Raw genomic sequence first — 23,723 nt, forward strand, 5'->3', positions numbered from 1 at the left:
TTGACAATTTTTAGGGCCTTCCTTTGACACCGCCTGGCATAGAGGTCCTGAATGGCAGGCAACTTGGCCCCGGTGATGTACTGGGCCATACGCACTACCCTCTGTAGTGCCTTGCAGTCGAAGGCCGAGCAGTTGCCATACCAGGCAGTGCTGCAACCAGTCAGGATGCTCTCAATGGTGCAGCTGTAAAATCTTTTGAGGATCTGAGGACCCATGCCAAATCTTTTCAGTCTTCTGAAGGGGAAAAGGTTTTGTCGTGCCCTCTTCACGACTGTATTGGTGTGCTTGGACCATGTTAGTTTGTTGGTGATGTGGACGCCAAGGAACTTGAAGTTCTCAACCTGCTCCACTACAGCCCCGTCGTGATGCGATGATAATTGCTTAATAAACTCAGGAAACCACACCTTTGTGAAAGCACCTGCTTTCAATATACTTTGTATCCCTCATTTATTCAATTTTTTCCATTATTTTGGCACTAACTTGTATATTCATTAGCATTACACTACACGTTAGCAACACATTGACCATAGAAATAGCTAGCACGAGTATGGGTAGTCTGATTAATCAGGCTGTAATACACAATTCATTGGTATATAGGCCTACACCCTGAAACATCTGTGTGCAAAATCATGTAAATGTTCCTTACAAACCAGAATGTTGAATAAAAATACATTTAAACTTACTCGTACCGGTTGTCAAGGCGGTTTTAGCCCAAAGGCCAGCAGATGGCGAGGCGATATTGAGTTGTTTCATTTTACTATCCAAACGCATTGTATGCAGCTGGCAATACATTCGTATCCTTCATGGACTCATTTGTACCTAAACAAAAAAAAAAATCATTTCAGGCCGCATAGTTTTCGATTTCCTCCTTAGGTTTATTTAATGGCTAAAAGGCAACAAAAACATTTGGAAAATATGTCTAATTTGGCAGATTAGGAGAATTATGTTAAGTTTAGAAAAAGGGTTAACTAATGCTAAATTTGTCCCTTGACGCAACTCAAACATATCTAGCTACAACCAGGTCTGCCCTGAGAACAGTCTTGGTTTCCCATAATGCGCTGTTGTAAAATAAACATAACCCCTGGTCTGATCGTTTCAACCTGATTGTCTGAACATGATATGCAACACCCAGGATTAGCATTTAGCCACTAGCATGGTGGTGGAAAATGGTGTTTCATAAGGAAAGCGTGGATATTTTCCCAGTTTTCTCCCCGCCTTCTCGCCATTTAAAAATGTTAAGTATGATATTGAAGCCTATGCAGCCTGAATGGAGAATGTTTTAGGCACCTACTGGTCCACAAGGGATAAGAATGTATTGCGTTTGGACGGTAAAATGAAACGACTCAATGTCGCCATCAGCCGGGCTAGTGCGGTTTGTACTTCTTGCTGCTCTAAATTTTAGACAAAATATCCACAGAAAAGTATTGTTTAGACTTTTGAAAGCCAACATTTTCGAGAAGGCATTTCTGCCCCAAAATGCATTTTGCTCAAATAATTGTTTACATTCAAATGCCTCTCCTGTGAAGTAGTGACGCCCGACATGCCTAGTTTCCTGACTCGTTTCAGGAAACTAGGCATGTCGGGCGTCACTACTTCACAGGAGAGGCATTTGAATGTAAACAATTATTTGAGCAAAATGCATTTTGGGGCAGAAATGCCTTCTCGAAAATGTGAACTTCCATGTGGCTTAATAACAAACTTGTATGCCATCTGTAAATGCATTTATTTTTTACTTTTATTGTGAGCCTGAAATGGTGCCGTCCTGGATGGTTGCCGTTTTGCAAGCTCCGACCCAACTTTGTGATTATTTTGTTTATTTTTACTATATTTTCATGAAATGTATCCCCTTTTATTTCTTACAACCGACAAGAACTTTTGAACAACAGATCGGCAGTTACTTACCCCAATTCTGCCTTCGAATCATCTGCCCTGGACTCTCTAATTCAAACCTAAAATTCGGGCTACCCAAAAGTAAACGCCGGCGTTAGAGACAAGATAGAGGGATCCTGGTGAGATTAAGTAAACGCCGGCGTTAGAGACAAGAGAGGGGGATCCTGGTGAGATTAAGTAAAAGCCGGCGTTAGAGACAAGAGAGGGGGATCCTGGTGAGATTAAGTAAAAGCCGGCGTTAGAGACAAGAGAGGGGGATCCTGGTGAGATTAAGTAAACGCCGGCGTTAGAGACAAGATAGAGGGATCCTGGTGAGATTAAGTAAAAGCCGGCGTTAGAGACAAGATAGAGGGATCCTGGTGAGATTAAGTAAAAGCCGGCGTTAGAGACAAGAGAGGGGGATCCTGGTGAGATTAAGTAAACGCCGGCGTTAGAGACAAGAGAGGGGGATCCTGGTGAGATTAAGTAAACGCCGGCGTTAGAGACAAGATAGAGGGATCCTGGTGAGATTAAGTAAACGCCGGCGTTAGAGACAAGAGAGGGGGATCCTGGTGAGATTAAGTAAACGCCGGCGTTAGAGACAAGATAGAGGGATCCTGGTGAGATTAAGTAAACGCCGGCGTTAGAGACAAGAGAGGGGGATCCTGGTGAGATTAAGTAAACGCCGGCGTTAGAGACAAGAGAGGGGGATCCTGGTGAGATTAAGGCAAAGGGAAAAAAAACAGTCACTTGATAATAAATAAAATAGATCCCCTCCGATCGCGGATTTGCTACCGACTGGACTCTCGGAACTGCAATATTCTTTGTTTTTCAGAAACATGGCTCTCAGACAAGATACCCCCCATAGCTATCCAACTTGATGGATTCTCCATTCACCTGGCAGACAGGACAGTGGGGCAAATTGAGGGGGGCGGGGAGTTTCCCTCTTCATCAACTCTAACTGGTGTGCTTATTCCAGCGTGGTAGAAGTCTCGACCCACTGTTCACCCGTCTTGGAATACCTGATGGTCAAATGATGACCCTTCTACTTCCCGAGGGAGTCCACCTCAGGACAATTAAAATACAAGCGGGCGCTTAACGAACTGTACACAGCTTTAAACAAGCAGAAAAACCCTTTTAAGATTGTATTGGCAGACTACATCCAAAAAGGTGTATTGCCGCCATATACTGAGTTGGGTAAAAACTGAGATACAATCCACGCTTTTTTTTTTGAGGGGGGGTTAAAATCCGAATATCAAATTTAAAGCAAATTTTTACCTTGGTGGATAACCGAACCATACCTACCAGCTCTCTAAGTCGGATAAACAATACTTATCTGAGAATATTTTGTCTCAAATTTCAAGCAGCCGGACAAACCACAGACAACCAGTAGAGTACGTTTAAATTAATTTTACTCAACATTCTGTATTGTATACTCAGTGTATAACTACCGATTAATCTGACTAGAGTATGTATGAGCTGGCATTTGATAACCTTAGAATGTGGTAATCATAGCCACGAAAGTTGCCTTGTTAGGCAAGAGATTAGCTATTATGATTGTAAAACAGAGCAATAGGGTTTACAGAAAACATTGAATTGATCACAGGTAGCTATTATCTGAATAATGTGGCAAAGCATTACATACCAGAGACGTTCCTTGCCATGGTGGCCCCCCATCTTTTTTTGTTACGCAATGAACTACTACGGTGTACCACATTAGGACAATCAGTACGCGATCCTGTAAAAAGTTAGTTTTCTTGCTCGCACACCTCAAGAAACATCCTTTTGGTGTTTTACAGACATTTTGTTAATAAACGTGCATCATGGAAATAACTTCAGCCTGCATCTTATTTTATAGGCTAGTAATTATACAACAGAATTTCACTTAAGTAGTGCAAAGTTGTGCTTTATTCCAGTATATACCCTGGACTGGAGTCAGTGTTTTTCTTTAAAACATACAAATATACTTTTCTTTTAAAGAACAGTGTTTTTCTTTTTAACAAATGTAATAGGGTCAGCCTTCACTAAAGCACAAAATACAGAAGAAAAACACTTCTGCTTGTCAAGAATGACGGCAGCAGGTAGCCTAGTGGTTAGAGCGTTGGACTAGTAAGATCGAATCCCCGAGCTGACAAGGTAAAAATCTGTCGTTCTGCCCCTGAACAAGGCAGTTAACCTACTGTTCCTAGGCCGTCATTGAAAATAATAATTTGTTCTTAACTGACTTGCCTAGTTAAATAAATAAAATAATACATCTAAAAGACGTACCGTACCGCATGAAAGAGCTGGTGAGTTATCAAAAGTACTCAAATGGACATAGTAAACCATGGCTAGGATTTGGTGTGAGTTTGCTTTCTCTTATGGTCCATTAGTCCAAAGCTGAGGCACATAGAATTCAGCTGATTCTGCTCTGAAAGCCAGACATTTGACCCCAATAATTGGAGGCATCAGATGGGGCTGGGGACATGCTCACCAACCAGCGTATACTGGCTCGGCATCACATGGGATCCCGTAGTATCGACCTTGCGGCCGCTCTTTGCGTAACAGAGGTTGTCGTACGAGGGAAAGCTCTCCGTCTGTGTCTCGCCTTCGACGCAACACCAGCAGGATGACGAAGAGTAGGGCCACTGGACCAGAGAAAATAAAGAAAACACATCAAAAGACTGTATGCAACAAGACTACAACGTTCACTTACTACTACTCTATTACTTCAGCATGATTTCTATTTCACTTTGTTTTTGCTACAAGATGTTTCTTCCTGATCAAATGACCTCTAAACAAGATAATTCAATCATATATTTGGATATTTGTACTTAGTAGTGCCCAGAAAATGCATACAATTTGTGCAATTAGAAGAAATAAACAAGGTTCATGTCAGTGAACAACTTTTCTCAAAGGGTCACAAAAAAAAAAGTTAATATGGGAAGCCAATTATTTTGCTCACTTGACAAGGGTTTTCAACATCTAAGTGGTAGCCTAAAGTTCAAACCACTTTCCTTCCACTACACCAATATTTTAGGCATGTTTCTTCAGACATACCTCCTCCTCCTATGACAAGTAGAGCAATGGTGACGGGGGCCAGCTCACACTCCTCCCCTGCCTTGCGAAAGAAGGTCTCCATGCAGTAACCTGGAGCAGTGCTGCCTTCAGGACAGAAGGCATCACCGGGGCACAGGATGGGGTTCACATCTGGACTCTGTGGAACAGATGAAGTGAGCCTTGGTCATTCAAGTTGGTCAGGAAATCCCTTAATGATACTTTCAGTATTGGAGGTGTTTACTGGGAGTAAGGGATGTGGTACTGACTGGGCAGTAGTGGTTTTCAGGGCAGAGGTTACAGGTCTCCTGGCCCCAGCGGATCTGGAAGAAGCCGCTGCTGCAGATTTGACACATACTCTGACGGGGAGCCTTATGCATACCTGTCCAAAATCAAACATCTCATCAATACATCCTAATCAGATTACTCCACTAAAATGTCATCCATTTAAAACTGACTGAATCTCTGCTATTACAGTATTACTATTAACCATAAATTATACTGAACAAAAATATAACATGTAAAGTGTTGGTCCCATGTTTCATGAGCTGAAATAAAAGATCCCAGAAATGTTCCATACGCACAAGAAGCTTCTCTCAAATTTTATGCACAAATGTATCCTTTGCCAAGATAAATCCATCCACCGGACAGGTGTGGCATATCAAGAAGCTGATTAAACAGCAACCCACAAAATGCTGATGCTCCAGATACTCAACTAGTCTAAAGGCCAGTTTTATTGCTTCTTTAATCAGAACACCAGTTTTTAGCTGTGCTAACATAATTGCAAAATAGTTTTCTAATGATCAATTAGCCTTTTAAAATGATCAACTTGGATTAGCTAACACAACGTGCCATTGGAACACATGAGTGATGGTTGCTGATAATAAGCCTCTGTACGCCTATGTAGATATTCCTTTTCTATTTTTTAAAATGTTTTATCAAAAATCAGCCGTTTTCAGCTACAATAGTCATTTACAACATTAACCATGTCTACACTGTATTTCTGATCAATTTGATGTTATTTTAATGGACAAAAAAGTGTTTTTCTTTCAAAAACAAGGAAATTTCTAAGTGACCATCAACTAACGGTAGTGTAGGTGCACCTTGTGCTGGGGACAATAAAAGGCCACTAAAAAAGTGCCACAGATGTCTCAAGTTGAGGGAGTGTGCAATTGACATGCTGACTGCAGGAATGTCCACCAGAGCTGTTGCCAGAGAATTGAATGTTAATTTCTCTACCATAAGCCCCATACAACATTGTTTTAGAGAATTGGCAGTACATCAAAGCGGCTTCACAACCATAGACCACGTGTAACCACGCCAGCCCAGGACCTCCACATCATGCTTATTCGCCTGTGGGATCGTCTGAGACCAGCCACCCGGACAGCTGATGAAACTGTGGGTTTGCACAACCGAAGAATTTCTGCACAAACTGTCAGAAATTGTCTCAGGGAAGCTCATTTACATGCTCGTCGTCTTCACCAGGGTCTTGAACTGACTGCAGTTTGGCCTCGTAACCAACTTCAGTGGGAAAATGCTAACATTCGATGGGAACTGGCGTGCTGGAGAAGTGTGCTCCTCATGGATGAATCCTGGTTTCAACTGTACAGGGCAGATGGCAGACAGTGTGTATGGCGTCATGTGGGCGACAGTTTGCTGATGTCAATGTTGTGTGCTCCATGGTGGCGGTGGGGTTATGGTATGGGCAGGCATAAGCTACGGACAACGAACACAATTGCATTTTATCGATGGCAATTTGAATGACGAGATCCTGAGGCCCATTGTCGTGCCATTAATCTGCCACAGTCACCTCGTGTTTCAGCATGATAATGCACAGCCCCATGTCGGAAGGATCTGTACACAATTCCTGGAAGCTGAAAATGTCCCAGTTCTTCAATGGCCTGCATACTCACCAGACAGGTCACCCATTAAGCATGTTTGGGATGCTCTGGACCGATGTGTACGACAGAGTGTTCCAGTTCCTGCCAATATCCAGCAACTTCGCACAGCCATTGAAGAGGAGTGGGACAACATTCCACAGGCCACAATCAACAGCCTGATCAACTCTATGCGAAGGAGATGTGTTGCGCTGCAGGAGGCAAATGGTGGTCACACCAGATACTGACTGGTTTTCTGGTCCAGGCCTCTACTTTTTAATGTATCTTGTTGCATGTTGCATTTATATGTTTTGTTCAGTGTAGATCATGCCTTCATTTAGTGTTTTTATAGATGTAATCAATGCAGTGCCAGATAACCCATATGTGAATGGGTTAGGCTACATTGAATGGAACATTCTCACAAAAAACATTTGAAACATTCTCTTTAATATTTTAACACTGCATGCATTATAAATAACACAATTGATATTGTTGGCTGGCACTGGCAGTTACCTGGACGACAAGGTGTGCACTCCTTGGCAGCTGGCTGCAGAGACTCTGTACCAGCAGGACAGATCTGACACAGAGCACAACTGGAGGAGCTGTGGGAGGGATGGCCACAAGGGTGCAATGAATGGGGAAGAACTTATTTACAAAATACTGTTTAATACAGCTGGCTATCACCACCCCATGTCTGATGACTGAACTATGAAATAATTTATTCAATACCTACTACTAACCCAATTGTGTGTGTGTGTGTGTGTGTGTGTGTGTGTGTGTGTGTGTGTGTGTGTGTGTGTGTGTGTGTGTGTGTGTGTGTGTGTGTGTGTGTGTGTCCGGTTTTGGGAAGTAATATCAGTTGCATGAGATGAGAGCATGTGATGTTAGATCTGCAGACAAGCAACAGGGCCAGTCCCGCTGCAGTGCAAACCACACTAGTTAAGAAAACACAAATCTAAGGTGACAAAAGGGCCACTAACTTGCAGAACGTTCCCTGTTGACATGGACTGCACGATGTGGCATTTTGTTGTGATGTATAGAAACCTGAAAATAACACATTCCATTTAAAAAACAGATACATCCAATTTAATATTTCTAAAGAGTTAGATTACTTGAATGTGCATGACTGAAGCCCAGCTTTTATACAGTAGAGCTGATTGTTTTCGTCAGTTGTTACAAAATGTTTATTCACTCTTTTTTCTCTGCGTATAGGCATGGATGAACAAACAAACACACTATAATATAATAACAGTAATAGTAACAAGTAAGTCATTATTGCGATGATTATACAACAAGAACAGAAAAATATTGATATAAATACCTGGAGAACAGCTTCGGCAGGAGTCGGAGCCTGTGTTGTTGCTGTAGGAGCCTGGGGAGCAGGACTGACACATAAGGCTGCCGGTAAAACTGCAAGGTGAGATGGAGAACAGGAAGAGGGTCAATGCAACAGTGGTATACAGAATGTTTGTGAATCAACTATGCCCTCAGTTGACAGAGACGTACTTGGTGTAAAAACCCTGGCTGCAGGGCTGACATCGCTGTTGTCCAGCCAGAGGCTGAAAGAACCCTCTGGAACATGGGAGGCAAGCCCCAGCGAACAGACACAGCCCTGGCTCATGGCAACAAGAACACAGCAGGGTGTCTGGGGAGACATCAGAAGGCTGTTATTGAACAGGTGCTGCTGTTTACAACACTTACCACCTTCATTTTACATTTGAGCCAAAGAAGCTTTCACTTAGTCTGCGGAGGTCAGACAAATTTCAGGGGTCAAATAATACAGCAAAGCTACATACCAACAACACAACTCCTGTGTCCACTGTCCACATCCACAAAAAATAGGTGTAACATGGGTAAAAACGACATTACAGTGCTGCATCAATTGGCTGCGCTGTGTTTCTACCTAATTTATAGGTTGTGGTGAGAAACAAAACTGAGTAATTATTTGGGTTACTGACAATGCTCTTAACTGCTAGGCTACCTGCTGCCCCTTCACTGAAACTAAGCATCTTTCTGCCAGGCCAGGGTAAGTAAGGCTAGCAGGACATCTAGACTCACCATTGTCAGAGTAGGACCCTGGGACACAGGTCTCACAGGTGGAGGTGTTGAGGGCAGAGCAGCCTGGAGATGTGGTGCTGAGGATCATGGGTGTGGTCAAGGTCACATTCTCACTGACTGTGGTGGTCTCACTGACTCTGGTGGTCGCCGTCACATTCTCAATGAATGTGGTGTTCATCACAGCAGGAGCCATCGTGGGAGCCGTCGTCTGGCTCACCACCACACCTGTTATAACCAGACTTTTAGAGCAAATAGTTCTAGAAACGGAAAAACATTTATATTCCCAGCCTCTCTCTAAGTAGCAATGTGGTAGATAGACAAAGGCATACCCTGGAAATAGAGCAGATCATGACATGGGAAGCTGGATTTTCTGGAAACATAATGGGTCAATGACTAATTAGTACGGTTCAGAAGAAAAATGGTCATTGGAGATTGGTATTTGATGACTTTGAAAGGACCAGAGATGAGAAGAAGGTACGGGGTGTTGAACATTTAATGCAGAACAGACAGGTACCAAGACAGGAACAGCATCAGCACACGGGTAACAACAACATACAAACATGAATGCAGCAGTTGGGAAAGGAGCTGGGGAACTGACAATTATAGGGGAGGTAATAAACAGGTGATTGAGTCCAGGTGAGTCCAATAATCGCTGATGCACGTGACGGGGGAAAGGCAGGAGTGAGTAATGCTGGGGAGCATGGCGCCTTTGAGCGCCAGGGAGGGGGAGCGGGAGCAGACGTGACAGGCTTAACACATTTCAGGAGGTCGTGTGACACCTACAGTGCCGTGAAAAAGTATTTGTCCGCTTTCTGGTTTCCTCTATGGCATAATGGGACCCATGTCGTCCAAAAGTTGAATCAAGTTCACCAAAAAGCACCTGGAATATCATCAAGACTCTTGGAAGAATGTTTTATGGACAGAGATATCAAAAGTATAACTTTTTGGGTGACATGGGTCCCATTATGCCTGGCAAAAACCAAACACTGCTTTCCACATTAAGAACATCATACCAATAGTTAAGCATGGTGGTGGTAGCCTGATGGTTTGGGGATGCTTTGCTGCCTCAGGACCTGGATGACTTGCCTTAATAGAAGGAACCATAAATTCTGCTCTGTATCAGAGAATTCTACAGGAGAATGTCAGGCTGTGAGCTGAAGCTAAAGCGCAGTTGGGTAATGCAGCAAGACAATGACCCAAAACACACAATCAAGACTACATGAAAATGGCTAAAAAGCAACACATTTGAAGTTTTGGAATGGCTTAGTCAAAATCCAGACCTATTCCCAATTGAGATCTTGTGCCAGGGCTTGAAACAAGCAATTCATGCTTGAAAACACACAAATGTTGCTGAGTTACAGCAGTTCTGCATGGAAGAGCGGGCCAAAATTCCTCCATAGCGACGTGAGAGACTGATCAATAATTACAGGAAGTGTTTGGTTGGAGTCATTACAGCTAAAGGTGGCACAACCAGTTATTGCGTGTAAAGGGGCAATTACTTTTTCACAAATGAGCATTGGGTTTTGCATAACTTTGTTTATGAAATAAGTATGTCATTGTTGTTATTTGTCCACTCAGGTTCCCTTTATCTTTTATTAGGTTTTGGTTGAATATCCAAAAACATTCAGTATCAAAAAAAATATGCAAAAGTAGAGAAAATTAGAAAGGGAGCAAAAATGTTATCTTTCATTAGGCATCCACAGATTTCCACCCTTACTGTTTGAGGAAAATCCATCAGTAATAGGCCTTTTTGGCATATTCTCCAAATCCCTTTTGTTGTTTTTGTGGTCTTATAAATTGTAAAGCACGTTCTTTAAGCCTTGTTTCTAGTCAAAGAATGGCACAAAGTTCCAACATGAAAGATTTTACACATCTACTTCCTCATTCCTTTGATACCTTACAATGATGCTGCCATTCTGAATCACACCCAACTGATTTATTTCACAATGTGGTAGCCAATGTTTCACAATAAGTATTTCAAAGTAAGTCTTCTTTAGGATATGTAGCTATTTGTGGACAGGTCAGACACCATGATATCTTGTCTCATTATCACATGCAGTTAACACAAGATATCATGGTGTCTGACCTGTCAGTGAGTTGGGGAAACAGAAGCGAGAGCAGCAGCAAACAGAGACCTTATTGTCGCAGTAATCACATTAGCCATGAGCTGAGCTGCTTTGCTAAGAGAAAGACACCATCAAGAATTACAATTATTCAAAACCAGGTCATATGATTTCCCCTGGTTTAAACTCCAAAATGCTCCGAGTTGGCCAGGGCCTTCTGTGTGTACTGTACATTATATTCTATTGAGTTTAGATTGCCAGAGCATTGGGAACTGCTTGGGTAATTTACAGTTTTGGTAAATGTGTTAACAGTGCACCTGAATGTACAGGGCTTGATGAATAAAATATAAAAATGTCTTCACATGACAAGTGGAATGTTAAACTTTTATAGCTGCATTTATACAACAATGTTGCAAAGCAGTGTGTAGTTTTGCATTGTCATTTATGAACGTTTTGAATCATATTCAATTAGTTATCACGTTTTGTAAAATATGTCAAATCAGGATTGTGATATCTGGTGTGGCTGTCTTGACAAAGTTTACAAACAAAAAGGTATCTACAGTGCCATTGGCACAAGTGGGTACCTCATAATCCCATGTAGAAAAATTGCCTTCAGTCATATCTAGATATCTAAAAACAGAGTGCTGCCTGCTAAAGCTAACGTTAATTAGCTAAGACAACAAACCTTACCTAACAGACAGGCGGCAGCAATCGTAGACAAAACTCCCCAACATTCCATACTCCACATATTATCGGCACAAAAAAGTTAAGAATTTCATCCCTGACAGTTTAGGGTTCTTTCTTTTAGTGAAGTCCACAGTGAGTCGCTGGTTGCTTGTCGCCCTCATCAATGTCATATGACAAGACACAAATCATGTGATTTTACTTACGAGTTTTCGGTAACAACTGAATGCGCAACCGCAGAACACTAACCAGAAAATCAAGCTGGCCTTGATGTCTCCAGGCAAACTGAATTAAATCAATGAACACACACACACACACACACACACACACTGCTTTAATTAAATTATTTTTTTCCTAGGTGCAAACATTAGTGAAACTGTACTTCCTGAATTCGACTTTTCCCCACCCCATTCTCTTCAATGTGTGTTGCAAATCTCATACTATACAGGGGCCCAATTTATTTTATTTAACTAGGCAAAGTCAGTTAAAGAACAAATGTATATTTGCAATGACGCCTCCCCGGGAACAGGCTCAACGCGCTAACCACTAGACCTGCCAACCCAATATCTGAACTAAAATATTTATAAAAAAAGTTTAAAAAAAAAAAAAACACACAGAAAAGGCTAAAAACAAATACTTTATTTATTTATAAACAATACATATGGACAAACGAAATAGTTGCGTTTCTTTGAGCTCTCAAGAACGCTTTGGGTCACAACAGTGAAATGTAATCTAGATGGTCTAAACACAGGCATAACACATTTACAACACAACTATTAGATGAAAATGTTGTACACAATACACTTTCATAGTGTACAGTGAGGCAATCGTACAACGGCGTGTATGATTGATTGGTTACATTCTCCTCCCTCAAATGTGTTAAACCCACATGTGGCCAGTAAAAAAAAATCCCATTTGTGCAAATTTAAGATATAAATGACAAGACCATTAAACCATAAATAAACAAAGAACATAGAACCAAACCATCAAGCAATGTACAAAAAGCCCCAACAATCGGAATATGTTTAAGAGGAACACAGATTAGATGTAAATTTGATGATACTGCTGATGATTCAGTTTCTTCCTGCAGGTTGGGCACGTCTGTGATTTGGCAAGTGAGTCACGTATGCATGTGTTGCAGAACAGGTGACCACACTGGGAGGAGACAAGCGTTCTTCCACCATCAATTATCTGAGGGGTGCAGCAGAAGCTTGTTTACAAGGTGCACACAATTAATGCTTCACACAACAGCCAGCCAGTATCCAGAGGCTTAACATCAAGGTGAAAGTCTGACTTACCTCTCCAAACATGTCCATACAGATGGGACAACTGATTGTTGTTGGGGTTGATCTGTGAACAACAGAATCCATGCATTTTAACAACACCTTTAGAGTTGGGCTACAGTCACAATTGTCCAGGTTATAGTAAGGTAAGCAGGGTAGTCTGATCGGTCTCACCTGGCTGTGCTGCTGGGCTCAGGGGCAGTGGAGAGGGGGGCTGTCGCTGGACTGTCAGGAACAATAACAGCTGCCTCTTCTTCATCACTGCTCAGCACGTAACTTTCCCAGTCACGTCTTCGCTTTGGACCTTGTTTTGGACCCACAAAAGGCATTCAACACTAGCCTCAACTCAACATATAAATCACATTTCTAAATGATGATGATATTCAGTTAAAAACTCACCTTCATCTACAACCTGCAATGGACGACAAAGGCCAGGGAAATTGAGTCAATATGAAACAGCAAAAGAGAATATTAAAAATCACATACACCATGTGAAGTGACAGTTAAATGCGATTGGCTACTTGCAGATTTGCACTCACCACTATTGAGTCATTGTTGTTGGTGAGGTCCACAAAAGATGATGGAAAAACCTGATGGGTCAAATCAACCATTTCCTCTTCCGCAACCAAGGGATCACCTGTCAAAGGGTCAGAGAAACAATCACACCTGCATACACAGACAAAAAAGCCTACTGGTATACGCCACTGTATTTATCTGAACAGTGACGCCTAAACTTAATTTGGCTCTGTACGCCAGCATTCTGAATTTGAGATCAAAATGTTTCATATGAGGCGATAAATAAAAGGTGGCATCGTACTGAGGGTATTTTCATACATATCCGTTTACCGTTTAGAAATGAAAGCACTTTGTTGGATGCATTTGCAGTTTATTTTGGGTGTGTTTCGGATTATGTTGTGCTCAATAGGAATTGAATGGTGAATGTATGTCATTTTGGAGTAAATTGTATTGTAATTAACAATACGTTTCTGAACACTCCTACATTAATGTGGATGCTACCATGATTACGGATAGTCCTGAATAATGAGTAATCACGGTAGCATCTACATTAAAGTATGAGTGTTCAAAAACATCTTCTATTCTTATTTACAATTAAAGTGACTCCAAAACTATTCCCCATTCAGTTCCAATTGGGCAAAGCATAATCTGAAGAGAACCAAGACAAACTGCAAATGCATCCAAAGAGATTGTAGTCACAAGCTTGACAGTCATTGAGTACAAGGAATATGGGTTCAAAATCTTAACTATTGACTACTTCAATACACTATAAGCAAATTTGGCCAAATACATATTACTTCCTCAAATGGAGGGACTAGATATATAGTGCTTTCATTTCTAAAATCGGTAAATCATATGTATGAAAATTGTGCCAACAGAAATTGTATTTGAATTCCATAGTTTAGAATTTGTATTAGGATATTTAATTTATTATGTTTGAATTTGTAGTGCACAAATTGAATAATTGAATTCAGAAATTGAACTTGTATTTCATGATTAGAAACAGAAATGAATTAAATTTAGCATTGAATTTAATATTAAAATTCAATATTTATATATTAAAGTTTCAATATGGTAGATATTGCATTCACTGTCTACCAAGTTTACAAACTATCATTTCAGTTAATCAAAGTTTAATACATTCAACTTCTCATATGCATTCAGATTTTCAAATCCAGTTCTATAAATTCAGATTCAAAACCAGAGACAACATCCTGGTACTATGCCAGCCAGGAAAGGTAGAGGAGAACAGATCAAACTCTCTGTTGTAAACAGAAGCTTCTGGCGGTTTCTGAAGCAAATGTGGCATATTGCATTCATTTTCTTTCAATGAATTTGGCTCTAGTGTTTTTACTGTTTTGGCAATAAGCTATTATGACCACATTCCTCAAAGTGAGGACTCTGGAACATGGACATGCCTTCTGTTTCCACCTCTATGATTATCACAGGCCGTGCAGAACACGTAAGAAGGGAGAATCACCATTTTTTATTCGGTCTCGAAGAATATAGACTGAACAAAAATAGAAACGCAATATGCAACAATTAAGGATTTTACTGAGTTACAGTTAATTTAAGGAAATCAGTCAATTGAAAATAATGAATTAGGCCCAAATCTAAATCGATTTCACATGACTGGGCAGGGGCGCAGCCGTGGGTGGGCCTGGGAGGGCATAGGCCCACCCACTGGGGAGCCAAGCCCAGCCAATCAGAATGAGTTTTTCCCCCCAAAAAAGGGCTTTATTACAGACATAAATACTCCTTGGTTTTATCAGCTGTCCGGGTGGCCCGTCTCAGATGATCCTGCAGGTGAAGAAGCCTGGGTGTGGAGGTCCTAGACTGGCGTGGTTACACGTGGTCTGCGGTTGGACATACTGCCAAATTCTCTAAAACGAAGGCTTACGGTAGAGAAATTAACATTAAATTCTCTGGCGACAGCTCTGGTGGACATTCCTGCAGTCAGCATGCCAATTGTGTGTACCCTCAAAATAAGAGATCTGTGGCATTGTGTTGTGACAACTGCGCATTTAAGAGTGGCCCTTTATTGTCCTCAGCACAAGGTGTACCTGTGTAATGATCATGCTGTTTAATCACCTTTTTGATTTGCCACACATTTCAGGTGGATGGATTATCTTGGCAAAGGATCAATGCTCACTAACAGGGACTTAAACAAATTTGTTCACAAAATTTGAGCGAACCTTTGTGCGTATGGAACATTTCTGGGATCTTTTATTTCAGCTCATGAAACATGGGACCAACACTTAACATGCTGCGTTTATATTTTTGTTCAGTATAGTTGAAAAGCCCTGTCACAGCCCTTCTTAGGATAACCTTTACACTCCCTATTTAAATATTGTGGCTGACTGGGTTCGAACCAGGTCTCTTGCATGTCACAAGACTGTTAGCCCACTTAGCTAAAGCCTATAGGGATAAGTTCAGGAAGTTTATGTAAAGGACGACAAGCTGTTTGCTTATAGAGTACCGCTTCCCCCTCATTCAGCTGATATCGAGAATTGAATTCAGGATCTCTGCCTTGGAACCACGTGACCGCCCTCCTAAAGATTTCCAACCAGGGCATTTCTCAATAAAAAAGTATGATCACATTTATAGCCGTTGTGTTTCATAGCTGGTAATTGAATTGCAAAGTCAAAGACCTACGCAAACTGCTAGGGAAGAGAAGATAACGCTTCTACAAGTCAGACAATCTCACAGGCACAAACATGACTTGAGTCGCACAACAACGGTAACCTCCTGCCCTTACAAGCAGCAGATGAACATTTGTCTCATCTGTGATATTTTAGTTAAGACTCAGGTCACAAAAAAAATTAATTATTCAATATACCATAGGAATACATTTACTGTTTTAGAAACATTACAAAGAATGCTCAGACTTGAGTTTGTGTAATTTTGAAATATTTTGGCTGGTAAATCGGAGTGGCTGGTGGACCAAAAATGTATTGTATGCCCTGGACTCTAACCCACCGCACTATTGAAAAGGGCCTTATTCAATTGTGCAAGGGAGGACACTTCAGGCTGATGGTTGAGTTTCACAGATCCCCATCTGCGACATTCACCCCCCAACAACTCCAGTGGTTGAGCTGAGCGCAACTGTAGATCCGAGTCCAGTGGCACCACTGTAAAGGAGACTCAAACTCAGGATTTATGCCTCAAATACACGTGACTGCCCTCCTGAAGCATTCCAGCCTGTCGCACTACTAAAAGAGTCACAGATCCCTATCTGCTATACTAATACAAATCTTCACGATCCAGCAAGGTTACTCAGCAAAAGAGCGTGGTTTGGTGATCCATGCTTATGTGATGAGCAACCTGAAGGCATAGTTTCAAGTCTTTGGTAAAGTTAGTCATTATAAGGGTAACATGTCACTGACTGGGTTAATATAGAATGCCGTTTGGGTCTTTGGGTCTCGTCAAATAACACTGACGAGTCAAATAAGCTTGTTGACCAATCATGACTTAAATATGACTGCATGTCACAATTTAATTTAACACCTTCATAAAAAAATGTATGTAATTATTACACATGGATAACACCATCACTTGTATTTCATGTCACAACGATTCATCGATAAGTATGCTATGATGCTGGTGAAGTTTTGTCCCGTGCACCTGCCCTTCCCCAAGCTCTGTCTGGACAGTGCTGGTCATATAAAAGCTAGCTAGCTGATGTATGCAAACAATGTTCTTCCCAAAAAACATAGCAAAACGACAATCTGTTTCAGTAGCTATAGTTAGCTAGCTAACATCTAAAATACAGCTAATTTATAAAGAAAGTTATTTGATTAATGGTGGTCGGCCCCATCTGTGTGAAGCTATCAAAAGTAAATGTAATTGCAAAAATATACTAAAGTAAAAATTATTTCATTCATTATATTTAGCAAACCAGACGGCACTATTTTATTTTATTTATTTTTGGGATTTACGGGTAGCCAGGGGCACACTCCAACATAATTTACAAACAAAGCACTTGTGTTTAGTGAGTCTGGGATGGCCAGGGATGTTCTCGTGTGTGAATTGGACCAGTTTCCTACTTTTTGGTGTCAGGGAAAATGTATGGAGTAAAAAGTACATTATTTTCTTTAGGAATGTAGTGAATTAAAAGTTGTCAAAAATATAAAGAGTAAAGTACAGACTCCCCAAAAAACTATTTAAGTAGTACTTTAAAGTATTTTTACTTAAATACTTTACACCACTGCTGATAACTGAGGAGGACGTTGGGGAAAAAAGCACTTGGGTACTGAGTAGACTGATACTCCATTTCTTTGATCCCCAATCCTTAGGTTAAATTGTACAGTGCAAAATGAATGTCAATATGCACAATAGGCAGACTGGGGAGGTGATATCACAGTCACAATCCCACGATAACAGCTACAATGCTAATATTTGCGTAAACTCTTCAGTTGTGTTCTGTGGGTGTCAACGAGTAGACCGATACTGTTATGGGTGTAAGATGGCACAGTGATGCCATCTGTTGGTAAATGTTCATTACTGCAACTCTTGTGTTTCACCGGGGTGCTTGAGATACCCGGAGGTGTTGTCATGTACTGAACAAGACTGGTTACTCGCATCAATGCCTCTGTCTCGTCATTTAACATTCAAACAGATACCCCATTTCATTGCTCCACATTCCAACATTATCTAGTCTAAACATTATCAAGTCTAATGATTCCACCAATTGTAACCTTCTGCGTCACTTTAAAATAGGTACTTATATTTTGAAAGCGAACCGCAAATTCAACTATTGTGGCTAGCTTCACAACACATAACCATGTCCGGTCAAGTCTCCAGACGAAGCTAGCTAGCTGGCTGCTTATAATGTTAGCTTTGGGCAACAGGGTTAAGTAGCTGGCTAGTTATTTTCATGAACTGAAGTTCAATTTCAATAGGCGAACAAGTGGCTACCTAGCTAATACTTACAAGGATTCCTAACAAGTTGTATTCGGCGCATGTGAGAAATAAAATTTGATTTGAAATCATTGCTAAGAATAGTGAAAATGACTGCAGTTTCTACTGGTCATTGTTTTCAGGCTGGTTGCATTGGTGCTAGCAAGCTACTAAGCCAAAGTTAGCTAGCTACACAGAAGTTTCTAGTAAACATCTGTATCAAAAGAGATTTGCATTTTTTTATTATCCTGATCTTATTTCAAATGCTCACACAGACATTTTCCCATTCGGTCGAACAAAATGCCTTATTGCCAACGCGGTATCGTAAACATATCGTTCGTGGCCGGTGTATTCTCGTTTGCAGACTTTTTTTTGTACAGCTTTGACAGTGGTATTGATCGTAGTTGTGGCGCTTGGCTTTCATGTGCAAATTCAGCACACACAACATTATATAATATAAGTGTTATTTGATGTGTGATATTAAAAGCGGCAGTGTTATTTGACGTATCTTTTTTGACACGCAAAGACCCAAACGGCGTTACATAGGTTAAGACTGTTAGCCTGCCAAGCTAAAGCCTAGGCATGGGTCCTGTGACTTGGATGGGTCTCTTCAATGAGAAGGTCAAAGGGTGGGGGAAATGTGACCGGCGTGGCTCTTTTAATGAGTAGCCTTGCTGGAGACATGAAGACTTGTTAGCTTCCTGAGCTCCTCTCGATGGATTTTAGCTAGGTGGGCTAGCAGTCATGACATGCAGGAGACCTGGCTCAAACCCTCGATCCTAACTAGTCTCCCAGTCCCTGGCGCTGAAAAACATCCTCAGTATGTCGCTGCCACCACCATGCTTCACTGTAGGAATGGTGCCAGGTTTCCTCCAGACGTGACACTTGGCATTCAGGCCAAAGAGTTCAATCTTGGTTTCATCAGACCAGAGAATCTTGTTTCTCATGGTCAGAGTCCTTCAGGTGCCTTTAGACAAACTCCAAGCGGGCTGTCATGTGCCTTTTACTGAGGAGTGGCTTCCGTCTGGCCACTCTACCATAAAGGCCTGATTAGTGGAGTGCTGCAGAGATGGTTGTCCTTCTGGAAGGTTCTTTATGTCTACAGAGGAACTCCGGAGCACTGTCAGAGTGATCCTGGGTTCTTGGTAACCTGCCTGACCAAGACCCTTCTCCCAGATTGCTCAGTTTGGCCAGGCGGCCAGCTCTAGGAAGAGTATTGGTGGTTCCAAACATCTTCCATTTCAGAATGATGGAAGCCACTGGTTTCTTGGGGACCTTCAATGGTGCAGACATTTTTTTGGTACCCTTCCCCAGATCTGTGCCTCAACACAATCCTGTCTCAGCGCTCTACGGACAATTCCTTCGACTTCATGGCTTGGTTTTTGCTCTGACATGCACCGTCAACTGTGGGACCTTTATATAGACAGGTGTTTGCCTTTCCAGGTGGACTCCAATCAAGTTGTAGAAATCTCAAGGATGATCAATTGAAACAAGATGCACCTGAGCTCAATTTCGAGTCTCCCAGCAAAGGGTCTGAAAACGTATGTAAATAAAGGAATTTGTTTTTACATTTTAATAAATGTGCTACATTTTCTAAAAACCTGTTTTCACTTTGTCATTATGGGGTATTGTGTGTAGATTGATGAGAAAATTGTTTTATTTAATCAATTTTAGAATAAGGCTGTAATGTAAGAAAATGTGGAAAAAAGTCAAGGTCTAAATACTTTTGAATGCATCTGAGAAGATGAATACATGAAACTTTGAGTAACTTAAATGACAATTTGTAAACGTGATACATACAATGAATGCAATATCTATCATATTGAAACTGAATATATAAATATTGAATTTGAAAACAGAATTCAATATTCATTCAATTTCAAATAATGAAATAGAAGTTTTATTTATTAAATTATTCAATTTGAGCATAAATTCAAAATTATAGAATTCAAAATTCAATATCTTAACACAAACTCAAAATTATGGAATTCAAATAAAAATCTCTGTTGGCACTAAATTCACCCCATAGAAAATACCCTCAAATATAAAAAGGTGACAATGTACTGTCACATATGAAACATTTGATCTCAAAATCCAAAATGCTTGAATATATACAGTACCAGTCAAGTCTGGACACACCTACTCATTCAAGGCTTCTTTGTTTTTTACTATTTTCTACATTGTAGAATAATAGTGAAGACATCAAAACTATGAAATAACACATGGAATAGAATAATGTAGCAGATTCTTCAAAGTAGCCACCCTTTGCACACTCTTGGCATTCTCTCAATCAGCTTCATGAGGTAGTCACCTGGAATGCATTTCAATTAACAGGTGTGGCTTGTTAAGTTAGAGAGAAATTCCACAAATTATCTTAATGCGTTTGAGCCAATCACTTGTGTTGTGACAAGGTAGGGGTGGTATACAGAAGATAGCCCTATTTGGTAAAAGACCAAGTCCATATTATGGCAAAAGCAGCTCAAATAGAGAAACGACAGTCCATCATTACTTTAAGACATGAATGTCAGTAAATGCAGAAAATGTCAAAACTTTGAAAGTTTCTTCAAAATGCAGTCGCAAAAACCATCAAGCGCTATGATGAAACTGGCTCTCATGAGGACCACCACAGGAAAGGAAGACCCTGAGTTACCTCTGCTGCAGAGGATACATTCATTAGAGTTACCAGCCTCAGAAATTGGAGCCCAAATAAATGCTTCAGAGTTCAAGTAACAGACATCTCAACATTAACTGTTCAGAGGAGAATGTGTGAAATCAGGCCTTCATGGTCGAATTGCTGAAAAGAAACCACTACTAAAAAGGACACCAATAATAAGAGATACATGCTTGGGCCAAGAAACATGAGCAATGGACATTAGACCAGTGGAACACTTCAGATTTTTTGTTCCAACCGCCGAGTAGGTGTAGGTGAACGGATTATCTCTGCATGTGCAGTTCCCACCAGGAAGCATGGAGGTGGTGGTGTGGGGGTGCTTTGCTGGTGACACCATCAGTGATTTACTTAGAATTCAAGGCACACTTAACACACATGGCTACCACAGCATTCTGCAACGATACACCATCCCATCTGGTTTGCGTTTAGTGGGACTATCATTTGTTTTTCAACAGAACAATGACCCAAAACACACCTCCGGGCTCTAAGGGCTATTTGACCAATAAAAAGAGCGATGGTGTTGCATCAGATGATCTGGCCTCCACAACCACCTGACCTCAACCCAATTGAGATGGTCTGGGATGAGTTGGACCGCAGAGTGAAGGAAAAGCAGCCAACAAGTGCTCAGCATATGTGGGAACTACTTCAAGGCGGTTGCAAAAGCATTCCCCATGAAGCTGGTTGAGAGAATGCCAAGAGTGTGCAACGCTGCCATCAAGGCAAAGGGTGGCTACTTTGAAAAATATAAAATATTTTTGCTTACTACATGATTCCATGTTATTTCATAGTTTACATGTCTTCACTATTATTCTACAATGTAGAAAATAGTAAAAATAAAGAAAAACCCTGGAATGAGTAGTTGTGTCCAAACTTTTAACTGGTACTGTATTTAAAATAAAAAAAATAATAGATTCACTGTCCAAATACTTATGGAGAGGAGTATACATGGGCCTTTACTCACTGCTCTCCTGCACCTCTATGGTCTCAAGGTGTGACGTGTTGCTGCTGTCTGCTGTGCCTTCATTTGTATTGTTGGAGCATCTGGTATCAGGGATCTCTATTCTATCTTGCTCAGCCTGGACGCATATGGGTAGGGTACAGTCAAGCAACAGAAGAGTGTAAACACACATCAGTAGATAAAGGGAGAGGAAAGAGGTGTTTGTCTGATTAATAGGGAACGAGTACAGACTTACCTCACTCATGTTGTCACTGCAAAATAAATAAATGGCACACTGAGGATGTAACAACATTATAGACAGCCTATACTTCCTGCAACAATAATAGCAGATAATGGAACTTGAACTTACAAGCTACATAACTAAAGTAGCTAAAACCACAGGTAACTGCCAAAATAAAACAAACACAAACATAACATGCGTTGGGCCACCACAAGCCAGAACAGCTTCAATGCACCTTGGCATATCTACAAGTGTCTGGAACTCTATTGGAGGGATGCGACACTATTCTTCTATGAGAAATTCCATCATTTGGCGTGTTGTTGATGGTGGTGTAAAAAACTGTCTCAGGTGCCGCTCCAGAATCTCCCATAGGTGTTCAAATTGGTTGAGATCTGGTGACTGAAATGGCCATGGCATACGGTTTACATCGTTTTCATGCTCATCAAATCATTCAGTGATGGGGGCATTGTCATGCATGGTAGCCAAAGATTGCGAAAATAATGGCTTGCCCAGCAATTTAACATCCCATCACACATACTCACACACAACCACATACATATTTATACTCCGCACCGACATTGCTCTGGCAAATATTTCTATATTTCCATTATTTTACTTGTAGATTTGTGTATTGTTAGATATTACTATAAGTGTTTTGCTACAGCCGCAATAACATCTGCTAAATATGTGTAACGTTATGCAACCAATAAAACGTTATTTTTATACATGACCCTAAGCACGGTGGGATGTTAATTGCTTAATTAAATCAGAAATCAATATACTTTAGTATCCCTCATTTACTCGGTTTTTCCATTATTTGGGCAGTTACCTGTATCTTCCATTAACGTAGTTAGTAACAATTGATTAGTAAGTTAACTAGCAAGCTCGTTAGTTAACTTACTAATCAATTGTTGTTACGAACTACGTTTGCTAACTAACGTTAGCTAACGGACGTGTTTATATTTTTCCCTCGCTGGCCAAGTTAAAGAAAAACAGGCAAACTGTTAGCTAACGTTAACTAGCTAATTCGTTTAAAAAGCAGCCATGTATGAAATAGTATTTTAACATTCGTACATAAAAAGAAAGATACCAAGCTAATGTATATGTTGGTTGTTACCTTGCTGACAGATACTTTCGGGTTCAAACCTGGATGAACTGCAGTAGTGTCGCTGCTGTGCATATGTGAGTAGCTCACTGTCAGCAGTGACTTTTCATAGCATGTTAGGATAATTAACGTAACGTTAACAGGTTGAAATAATTAGAGTAAACTAAAATGCAAAAATTCTCCCAAACGCGAGTCGAATGGGTATGTAAATTTTGCGTCGAAATTAGACATGACCGCGTTCAAGAGCATCAAAACCGGGAATGATGTATCATGGGTAATTTGTGACTGACTGACTGATCTTCAAAGAACATTCAGAGTGATTTGTCGATCAGTCAGTCTCTCTCTACTCGCTGCTATTTCGAATGCGCCCATTTTCACCCATGCATGGGTATTCTTGAACATACAAGTTACATTCCAATGTAACTAAATCAAATCAAACGTAAGGAAATGAAACACATAGTTCAAAGATTTGGGTTCACTTTAA

At 40.8% G+C, this 23,723-nt stretch overlaps 2 protein-coding genes across 2 annotated transcripts; both read right to left on the bottom strand.

The window, feature by feature from the left end:
* Positions 1-3,091: 3,091 nt before the first annotated feature.
* Positions 3,092-11,770, bottom strand: LOC139384173 (multiple epidermal growth factor-like domains protein 9). Its single transcript, XM_071128879.1, has 9 exons — positions 11,594-11,770; positions 8,841-9,065; positions 8,289-8,427; positions 8,104-8,192; positions 7,763-7,826; positions 7,296-7,384; positions 5,175-5,287; positions 4,909-5,065; positions 3,092-4,496 (listed from the first exon to the last, which is right to left on the bottom strand). The coding sequence occupies exons 1-9, from the start codon at positions 11,649-11,651 to the stop codon at positions 4,339-4,341; spliced, it is 1,092 nt and encodes a 363-aa protein (XP_070984980.1). The 5' UTR covers positions 11,652-11,770; the 3' UTR covers positions 3,092-4,338.
* Positions 11,771-12,228: 458 nt separating this feature from the next.
* LOC139383959 (E3 ubiquitin-protein ligase RNF4-like) lies at positions 12,229-22,161 on the bottom strand. The gene is made up of 7 exons (XM_071128583.1): positions 22,150-22,161; positions 21,918-22,032; positions 13,410-13,507; positions 13,270-13,282; positions 13,045-13,174; positions 12,886-12,937; positions 12,229-12,778 (listed from the first exon to the last, which is right to left on the bottom strand). Exons 1-7 carry the CDS (start codon positions 22,156-22,158, stop codon positions 12,629-12,631), a joined length of 567 nt encoding a protein of 188 aa, XP_070984684.1. The 5' UTR covers positions 22,159-22,161; the 3' UTR covers positions 12,229-12,628.
* Positions 22,162-23,723: the final 1,562 nt, after the last annotated feature.

The sequence above is a fragment of the Oncorhynchus clarkii genome, chromosome 25 (assembly GCF_045791955.1).
Source record: "Oncorhynchus clarkii lewisi isolate Uvic-CL-2024 chromosome 25, UVic_Ocla_1.0, whole genome shotgun sequence".
NCBI classification, from domain to species: Eukaryota; Metazoa; Chordata; class Actinopteri; order Salmoniformes; family Salmonidae; genus Oncorhynchus; species Oncorhynchus clarkii.

Coding starts and splice junctions, on each gene's coding strand:
- LOC139383959 (XM_071128583.1), bottom strand. Junction 13,508..21,917: donor CATAGAGGTGCAGGAGAGCA/GTGAGTAAAGGC, acceptor ACCCTTTGACAG/GTGATCCCTTGGTTGCGGAA. Junction 12,938..13,044: donor GAGCCCAGCAGCACAGCCAG/GTGAGACCGATC, acceptor TGTTGTTCACAG/ATCAACCCCAACAACAATCA.
- LOC139384173 (XM_071128879.1), bottom strand. CDS start 11,651: ATGTGGAGTATGGAATGTTGGGGAGTTTTGTCTACGATTGCTGCCGCC. Junction 7,385..7,762: donor CAACAGGGAACGTTCTGCAA/GTTAGTGGCCCT, acceptor TCCCTCCCACAG/CTCCTCCAGTTGTGCTCTGT. Junction 5,066..5,174: donor CTGAAAACCACTACTGCCCA/GTCAGTACCACA, acceptor TCTGTTCCACAG/AGTCCAGATGTGAACCCCAT.